Here is a 9,831-nt window from a genome sequence, read left to right as displayed (position 1 = left end):
ATTTGCTATGGAGTTATTAAATTAAATCTGATTTAAAATTTATATCATGAGTTAAGAGGGTTGATTTAGATAATCCAAAACGAGATTGTTTTAATATTTATTTTTAAGTTAAACTAGTATTGTTTTGATTTTTTTTAATTGTCAAATTGGATTTTAAATAGACTCATCATAACAATTATGTTTGACCTAATTAACTCTTATCTAATTTAATTTTAAACGTGATTATAAAGGCTAAGTTTTAGGTCAACAAATCATTAATTTTAATTATTAAAATAAAAATGCATTCATAATTATCATATGAAAATCAAATTTTAGAAAGAACGGAAAGAAATTTATCACGAATACATAATTGGAATATAGAAGATTCAGGTAAAACCCAATAACAAAGAAGATTTAGTGTAAAGATGTGGGATTGGCATAATGATCATAACCTTATGATTAAAAATTAGTAGTATGAATTATTTAATTAATCTTATTGGGGGAAATTAGGTCAATGCCAAGGATGACCAATGGGTTGCTCTACTCTTACTCCTAGCCATTTGAATACCTACCTTATCTCTTAAGATAATCTAATTAAAGAAAACTAGCTAGGCTATATCTCCGGTGCTCGAAAAAAACAATAGGGATCCATTGATTAAAAAACAATAATCAAAGGTGGGACCGGACAACTAAACCACTAAGCCATGTCTCTTTTTTCCACATCTTTTCTCTGTGGAAGATTATGTGTAGATTTCTGATTCCTTTTGTTGCGACTTAAATTTGATCATGTATGATGATTCTTTGTTTTTCTTTTTTAAAGTGGGCAGTGATGATTCAAAGTGCAAAGAGAAAATAAATTGGTGTAAATTTGACTTGGTAATGCCATCATGACCATCAAAGCTAAGATTTAATTTGCGTTGTTGTTGGGATTACTGATGGGATCGATGGGGTTCGAGCATGGCTATCTCCCGCTTGAAATCAATTCAGCAGCATTTCCGTCTACATGCATGAACACGATTTTGTTTCATTTCATCAGTTAATAAATATCAAGATCTTTATAGCTACTTATTTCATCAATTATCGTGCATATCACATCTAGGGTTTTTTTTTCCTTCCCTGAGAAGTGCCATACGTTCAAGTGATTTGTGCGACAGAGAGCACTGCCCTTTTCTCATGTTTACAAGTAGAGAAATATTCTTGGATCAACCTTTACTCCATGGGACCGGATTATGTCTAACCTTTGATCTGTTCTGAGGGACAAACTTCTTAAATTCACTAACAATCCACGCGAAAGACAGAGAAGAGCTTTCCAAGGATGAGAATCGAACCCTAACCTGATGCGTCAGATACAATCTTCTTATGACTTTGATACCGTTTAGTATTAATAAGCTTGCGTCAGAGCCAATCTTCTTATCTCTTTGATGCCGTTTAGGATTGTATTAGCTTTTTTTGTTTTTTATTCGTTTAGTTAATTAAATAGATTCTGCTTTTTACAATATATTTTATATATAATTGCATTTCAAATCTGGATTTTACAAAAATTAAAATAATTTATTTTTCATTCATGAAAACCTATTATCACTTACGAGGTTAGAACGTTCTATGAGATATATTAGTTAGGTTAGATCACATAAAGGTAATTAATGTAAGATAAAAAAAAAATATTATCACTGTAGGAATTGAGTTGACTATTACTATAAAATCAAACAATTATTATTTTCTCTTCATACAATAGTTTTCTTCTTCTGCGGCTGCTGTTTTTTGCGAGGAGCTAGCTCATCGTGATTATGAGACTTATTGGTATTTATCAAAGAAAACTCATCCATCATTCATCATTATTCAATTGGAAGAGAGTACTATAGTATATTTTTGCTTTTCACATCCGCAATGGCCAAACTCATAAGGTAGTGTGTGTGAGAAGAATTATCCAAATCTTCCATCCTTCTACGTGATTTAAATTCGAGAATAATTATCAAAACCGGATGGGACCAATAATTATCAAAATAATTTCCACCCTTGTATCCTTGTTACCAATAAAAATTAGGGTTCTTGAATGCTTAATAAAGATTAAACAAAAGTTTGGAATTACGGTGCATGGTACTTTTCAAAATAAATTTTTATTTGAAAATAATTTTTTTAATTTTTTTTAATTTTAATATTAGAGTATCACAACCATTAGAAAAAACTTTAAAAAATATTAATTTAATATTTTTTCAAGTAAAAGATACTTTTAAAAAACAATTAAAAGCATAAGCAAAAATAATTTTAAACACCCCATAAATCATGGATTTATGCAGCAGTTCCATACCAATGAATCAAATTTTAGAAAAGAAAAAAAAAAGTTGAAGGTTGGTGTATAAATGATGCTTATAATCCTACCTCATTTTTCCCTAGACTCAAAAAATCAAAACTCACACGTCTGCTTACAGGAAACTTGTGAAATCCAAACATGTGAACATTCCATTATCAATATTGCCATTATCGTGATTGACATCATTGTTTTTCATGCAAATTTCAACTTTTAAAGAAACAATAAAGTAGGGAAGGCAATATTTTTGTGGTTTGACATTTTTAAGTTAGGTGATTGACTTTTTGCTAGTACATAGAAAAATCTCATAAATAGAAGAACATTCTAGAAAATTTTCTACCCCGAGAAATTGCTGAACTTTCTACAAGAACATCATGCAAATACATACTTGGTAATATATATAGTATGAACTTGGAGAAAATTCGTTTGTTTTAGTTGATATATATCCAAGTTTGCTTTCTCTATTGACATTCGATTTGTATGAAAACCCAACATCCACGCAAGTCAACCAATATATCTTGCTCTGTTCATGAAAATATTTTTGGTGTCATAGCCTATGTAATCTTACTACGGTAGTAATTTCTTACAAGACAAGAAGAGATCAATCTTACTACGGTAGTAATTTCTTACAAGACAATGAACCAAAGATTTAAAATATTAAGATATTTTCAGATAAGGTGTTCGCTATCCATACATGAATGTGTATGCATGCTTGTAAGAAAAAAAAAAACTTTTGCTTGATTTTCTCTTTAAATATAAAATGATAACGTGAAAACAAAATCCAATTCTCAACGTAGTAAAGTTACAAAGTTGAATAAAAAACTTCTATATCTAAGTTATAAAACATTATCTAGCTTAACGATTTAACTAGAAGATTCATCAATTCAGGATTTAATTTAAATTTTATCATTAAAAAAATTGATTTTTTTTAAATAATGTCTTTTGAAGGGTTATTTTTTAAAAATGGAATTAATCTTGATAACTGATCACTCGACTTGTGGTCAGCTCTTGGATCGTCAAATCAACCACAAGTCGGGTCTCTTATAATTGTGCTTCAATAAATAGTAGCAGGCCGTTGACCTGCGCAAGGATACTAGCCCAGTTTAGATTTGTATACTTAATTATAATTAAGTTCACCTCAATATAAAGAGTAGATCTTTTAGATTTGTGAAAAAAACATGATGACGGGCTGAACAAATCCAACTCCCAATTCATGTTATGAACAAGTTACATAAAGGTATGTACTCATTCTACATATACATATACAATAGTTCAATTATAATTATCAATATCATTATAAATTATATTATAACTATAATTATAAACAAACTAAAAGATTTGGGTTTATTACTATTGATTTACTATGCTATACTGTACTCATATTTCATTGTTTTGACATGTGACAAACATATAAAATAAAAAAGCTGCGATAACAAGTGATTCTAAACAATTATGTATGGATATGTTCTAATTAGATGAGGATTTATCTTAAATAGATTACATAAATAACATAATTAATATATTTATAATCTATTTAAGATTTTATAAACCTTATAAGTGGACTTTATTATCATTACTTTTAAAAAAAATAAACTAATGAATTTAGAGTTAATTTCTATAATTCATTTTGCTCATAAAATTTCCATGTTCTTTGTATGTAGCTGTTTTTAGTCTGCGTCTGCATCACAATTCATCAACAAAGTATATATATTGAGAATGGATAAAATGATTGGTTTGATTTATAAGCACCGAGATCCAATAAAAAAATAAATTAAAATAGACTATTAGCCTCAACAACACATTCTATATTCGATGTCATCTAATCAAATTTATCTTTCGTTTTTTTAACTCAAAAGATTTAATGAAGTTTTGCATGACGAAGACGAACCTTTCCTAGAAACATGCTGCATGTGAACATCTTGTTTTATAACTGCATAAATGCTGGACCAGTTGATATCAGATTCCAATTTCAGAATACCTAAAGAAAGTGCACATCACGCTGTTCATATATGTTCAAGAAATAATTGTATAGGCTAAGCATTAAGGTGAGCTAAGCAAGTTTGAAATTGAAGATTAGAAGAGGTCATGGTCATGTTAACGTGTTTGAGTGAACTTCAATCCTTCTATTTCTGCATTAATTAAACACGCATTCTTTCATTATCACAAGCCTACCTTCACTGAGAAACTCCACCCTGCGTCCCTGCCGGCCCGCGAACGCACAAGGCGACACCAAGTGTCGTGACATAATTGTTGTCTTTCAAAAAACAGTGACCAATTTAGTTGAAAAAAATATGTGCTTAGACCAAATAAACGGAAATGTGAGGTCCCTTGTCACCTCAAAAGTCTTCCATTTCATAAAACATTGAAAAACGTTGGTGTGGAAGGACATAAAGAAACGGTTTCCTAAGAATTTATATACCTGAAAGAAGTCCTGATGATCACTTCACCTACCCCTTAAAAATCCTGATTCTTGAACCAAAACATCAGCGTGAAATTTTGATTTTCCTGATGAGATCAAGATTTGGTGTTCATCATGCAATCATTCTCCTCTTTAGCATTAATGGCTTTGTTAATGGAGGAGAGAATGAAGCAGACCAAGAAGCCTTGCTTGAATTCAAGACCAAGATCACCAGTGACCCTCTTGGCATCATGAACTTATGGAATACATCAGCTCAGTTTTGCCAGTGGTATGGTGTCAAATGTAGCCCTAAGCACCAAAGGGTTACTGTTTTGGACCTTAACTCACAGCTCCTTTAGGGGTCCATATCACCGCACCTTGGAAATCTCAGCTTTCTACAAGTCTTACATCTCTATAACAACAGCTTCAGCAGTGAAATTCCCCCGGATTTAGGCCGGTTGCGCAGGCTAAAGATGCTGCGGTTGCATAATAATTTGCTCAGTGGAGAAATTCCTCCCAATATTTCAAGTTGCTTGAACCTTATCAGCATCACACTTGGTCGCAACAACTTGATAGGCAGGATTCCATTGGAATTCAGTTCTTTATTGAACCTTCAATTACTGAATGTCGAGTTCAATGATCTGACAGGAGGAATCCCTTCATTTTTTGGCAACTATTCATCTCTGCAAGTGCTGAGCACAACCTTCAACAATTTTGGTGGAACACTCCCTGATACTCTTGGTCAACTAAAGAACTTGTATTACATTTCAATGGGTGCAAACTTCTTGACCGGTACCATCCCTTCATCACTATACAATCTTTCTTTTTTGAGTATTTTTTGCTTCCCACAAAACCAGCTTCAAGGGACTCTCCCCTCAGACTTGGGCAACGAATTTCCTTACCTTGTTGAGCTTAATGTTGGTGACAACCAAATTACTGGAAGCATTCCAATTTCGTTGTCCAATTCTTCATACCTGGAGAGACTTACTATCGCCATAAATGGATTTACCGGAAACGTGCCTTCGTTGGAGAAGATGCATAAACTTTGGTGGCTAAGCATCTCCACAAATCATCTTGGAACTGGGGAAGCTCGTGATTTGGATTTCTTGTCTACCGTTAGCAACGCAACTAGTTTGCAACTTATGGCTATAAACGTCAACAATTTTGGTGGGATGTTGCCTAGTGCCATCACCAACTTTACCAGCCTTAGCATAATGACCCTGGATTCTAATCGGATATTTGGGAGCATCCCAGCTGGTTTGGGAAATTTGGTTAACTTGGAGATGCTATATATGGGGAAAAACCAATTCACAGGTGATATTCCTGAAGAAATTGGAAAACTTCAGCAACTAAAGAAGTTGGGTCTTCAAGGAAACAAATTATCAGGTAACATTCCATCTTCTTTCGGAAACTTAACCCTGTTGACCCATCTCTACATGTATCAAAGCAGTTTAAAGGGTAGCATCCCACCAGAACTAGGCAAATGCCTAAACTTGTTGTTATTGAATCTCAGTCAAAACAACCTTACTGGTGCAATCCCAAAAGAAGTTTTGAGCATCCCATCCTTGACAATCTATATGGACCTATCACGAAACAACTTGATTGGTTCCCTTCCTACAGAAGTAGGAACTTTGACAAATCTTGGAATATTGGATATTTCGCATAACATGTTGTCTGGAGAAATTCCAGGCACTCTTGGCAGTTGTGTAAGATTGGAATCTTTGTTCATGCAAAACAACTTCTTTCAGGGTACTATCCCCTCATCTTTTATTTCATTGAGAGGTCTACAAGTTTTAAATCTGTCACACAACAACTTGACTGGAAGCATTCCAGATTTTTTCTTGGATTTTCGCGCGTTGGCTACCTTGAATCTTTCTTTCAATAATTTTGAGGGTTTGGTACCGACAGATGGAGTGTTTCGGAATTCGAGTGCAGTTTCAGTGGTTGGAAACAGTAAGCTATGTGGCGGCATTGCTGAGTTCCAGCTACTCGAATGCAATTTCAAAGGGACTAAAAAGGGGAGATTGACACTTGCAATGAAACTAGTCATTGCTGCTTCTGCACTTCTGTGTGCAGCATTGGTCCTAACTTCTCTGTTTCTCTTGTTCGTTAAAGAGGAAAAAAGTAGAACCCACTCCAACCTCTCCCGAGAACTCAGTTTTCCAAATGTCTTACCGTAGTCTCCTCAAAGCCACTGATGGGTTCTCCTTGACTAATTTGCTTGGTGTGGGTGGTTTTGGGTCTGTCTACAAAGGCATACTTGATAATGATGAAAAGCTTGTTGCAGTGAAGGTGCTAAACCTTCTAAACCCTAGAGCTTCCAAGAGCTTTAAAGCCGAATGTGAGGTCTTGAGGAATGTCAGGCATCGAAATCTTGTCAAGCTACTGACTGCATGCTCTGGCAGTGACTATCAAGGAAATGATTTCAAGGCTTTGGTTTATGAATTCATGGTTAATGGGAGCCTTGAGGAGTGGCTGCATCCGATAACTCCTGGAATCGATGAGGCACGTGAATCATCAAGGAGCTTGAACTTTGTTCAGAGACTTAACATTGCCATTGATATTTCTTGTGCTCTAGAGTATCTTCACCGTGGTTGCAGAACACCAATCGTTCACTGTGATCTCAAGCCAAGCAATGTTCTCCTCGACGATGAAATGATAGGACATGTAGGAGATTTTGGGCTGGCAAGGTTCTTTCCTGAAGCCACTAATAACCTATCCTTTAATCGGTCAAGCACCAATGGAGTAAGAGGAACTATTGGCTACACTGCTCCAGGTATATGCAACATCCTGCTCCTCTAGCAGCAGACCGTTTTACTTGTTTTAAACTATTGTGAGTTGTGACAAGTTATGCTATGTGCAATTGCAGAATATGGTATGGGAAATGAAGTGTCGACATCTGGTGATGTATTCAGTTATGGAATCCTGTTATTGGAGATGTTCTCAGGGAAGAGACCGACTGACGTAATCTTTGAAGACAGCTTGAACCTTCATACCTACATGAAAGCTGCTTTGCCGGGAAAAGTGGAAGAAATTTTGGATCCAATTCTTGTTCAGGAAATAAAAGGAGAAAGAAGCAGCAGTTATATGTGGAATAGCAAAGTGCAGGACTGCGTCGTTTCAGTATTTGAAGTAGGAATTGCTTGCTCTGCTGAATTGCCTAGCGAACGGATGGATATCAGTGAGGTTACTGCTGAGCTACAGGCGATTAAAGAAAAACTTCTTAGAAGTGAAGACATGGGGACACACGAAGTACAGGTAGTATTGCAGTCATGAAAATCATATCAGCAAGATATTATCATCGGTGGAAAATTATTTGTTTTTTTTATTATTATTTTATTTAGTTTAGGAGTTTGGTTAAAACTATAATTATTGATTGTATTTGTCTGTTGAGAGTCCGCCACAATGCCAAATATTTGGTTAGGTTTTTTCTGAGTTTTGTTTTGGTGAGTCCCATAAAAAATTGTACCAGAACGGGGGTTCAACAAAAGCACAAAAATAATGCTTTTCCCAAGCAGCAGCAGCTTTGAACCTCAATTTCTTCCACCACTGACCACAAATAATAAGACAAAAAAAAAAAGCTGTTGGAGGAAAATCAAACTTCCCCACCTCCCTGATTCCTCTAACAAAGCAGAGCACAAAGAGTCAGTTGCACAAGTGTCTGTTATTGATATCCGTACAATTTTTTTGTGGTTTAGAGTGTTGGACTGGGTTTGATAAAAATGAGGTTGTGAGTTTGGTTTGGTTTCTATGCTCACTAAACTTGACTGGATGATCCATTTTCTTGATGGGTTTCTCTTTTCTCGAATGGTTACTATAAGATTCGCATTGAAAATGAAGTGAGAGTATATAATGAAGGATGGGGGTGTAAAAATATTAGAAAGACTTAAAAGAAGAGAGAGAGATTCTTTTGAGACTGGGCACGAGGAGAACAAAGAGATTGAGAGGTAGGAGGTGATGTAATAATAAAAAATATTATTTATAAAATATTATTTATTTTATAATATAATAATAGGAGTTAAATTAATATTAATATTTATTTTTTATAATTATTTTATGATAAGATTATAGTATTGGTTTAAAGTGTTTTCGCTTAGAAATATAGTAAAATAATATTTTTTTATTTTATAAAAGTTATTTTTATATTAACACATAAAAACGATCCAAAAACATAAAATAAAAAAATAAATTTTTAAAAAAACAAAAATTTTCAAAATTTTTAGAAACGTAATTTTCACCGCATCCCCAAATGATTATCAAATATATTAAATAATTTTTTCTTCAACCTCAATTTTAACCAAACATATATATTATCAAACCAACCTTAACTAAAAATAATTTTTTTAAAATTATAATCATAAAAATTACCAAAAATACCAAATGCACTTAGTTTCCTTCCACGGTTCACCTAGCACTAACATCACCAGTTTTGTCACTCAGAGGCCTTCTAGCATAGGATTCTCCTGGCTGCCAGCTACAACAGCATTTTGTCCTTGTTGATTTGTTATTTCACTATAAATAAATAAATAAAGGGAAAAAAATGAAGATTTTGACAGGCGAAGTTACCAAAGGTGGAGGCAAGTTATCAGTAGCTCTCAACCACCAAAGCAGAAAGAACTTTAAAACATATTCCATCTGCCCCCAAGCACATATTGATAAAGGGAATCAAAGTGCTTTTTTGAGAATCAAACTCCATCCCGATCCCAAACCTTTGGTGATGTTGGTGCATCCAAAATTCAATGATTCAGATCTGATTCCTTCATTGTTTTCAAGTGCATCCTAAATACTTTTTGGTAAAGCAACAGAGACGAAAATCAACCTCCTGATGTTAAATTCCAGATTCTGGCCACCATTACCTAGCTTTCATTCTTTTCCTGTTTTAGGAAATATCTGTTCATCACACATCTGTGGCTTCAAGTCCATCATTCAAGACAGTTTACAAATCTTGATGAAGTTTTTTATTCAAGAAGTGCAGTTATAAGACGAACATAATAAGTTTCGATGATTCTACAGTGAGGATAGGAGATGGATACACAACGATAAAGAATGCTCAAACTTACCCTATAAGAAAGAAAAAGACACAAAAATGAAAGAAACATGAGAAAGTGAATTGAAAAAATATACTTTACAAAAAAAGAAGAGAGAG

At 34.0% G+C, this 9,831-nt stretch overlaps 2 protein-coding genes across 2 annotated transcripts; both read left to right on the top strand.

Moving 5' to 3' along the window:
- Positions 1 to 4,795: 4,795 nt before the first annotated feature.
- On the top strand, positions 4,796 to 6,798 carry LOC18100734 (putative receptor-like protein kinase At3g47110). Its single transcript, XM_052453776.1, has 3 exons — positions 4,796 to 4,974; positions 5,110 to 6,663; positions 6,762 to 6,798. Exons 1-3 carry the CDS (start codon positions 4,796 to 4,798, stop codon positions 6,796 to 6,798), a joined length of 1,770 nt encoding a protein of 589 aa, XP_052309736.1.
- Positions 6,799 to 6,849: 51 nt separating this feature from the next.
- Positions 6,850 to 8,118, top strand: LOC127905475 (probable LRR receptor-like serine/threonine-protein kinase At3g47570). Its single transcript, XM_052453985.1, has 2 exons — positions 6,850 to 7,461; positions 7,555 to 8,118. The coding sequence occupies exons 1-2, from the start codon at positions 6,852 to 6,854 to the stop codon at positions 7,959 to 7,961; spliced, it is 1,017 nt and encodes a 338-aa protein (XP_052309945.1). The 5' UTR covers positions 6,850 to 6,851; the 3' UTR covers positions 7,962 to 8,118.
- Positions 8,119 to 9,831: the final 1,713 nt, after the last annotated feature.

This window comes from Populus trichocarpa, chromosome 6, assembly GCF_000002775.5.
Source record: "Populus trichocarpa isolate Nisqually-1 chromosome 6, P.trichocarpa_v4.1, whole genome shotgun sequence".
NCBI classification, from domain to species: Eukaryota; Viridiplantae; Streptophyta; class Magnoliopsida; order Malpighiales; family Salicaceae; genus Populus; species Populus trichocarpa.
Note: the sequence above shows the minus strand (reverse complement) of the source record. Positions and strands in the feature narration are given on the sequence as shown.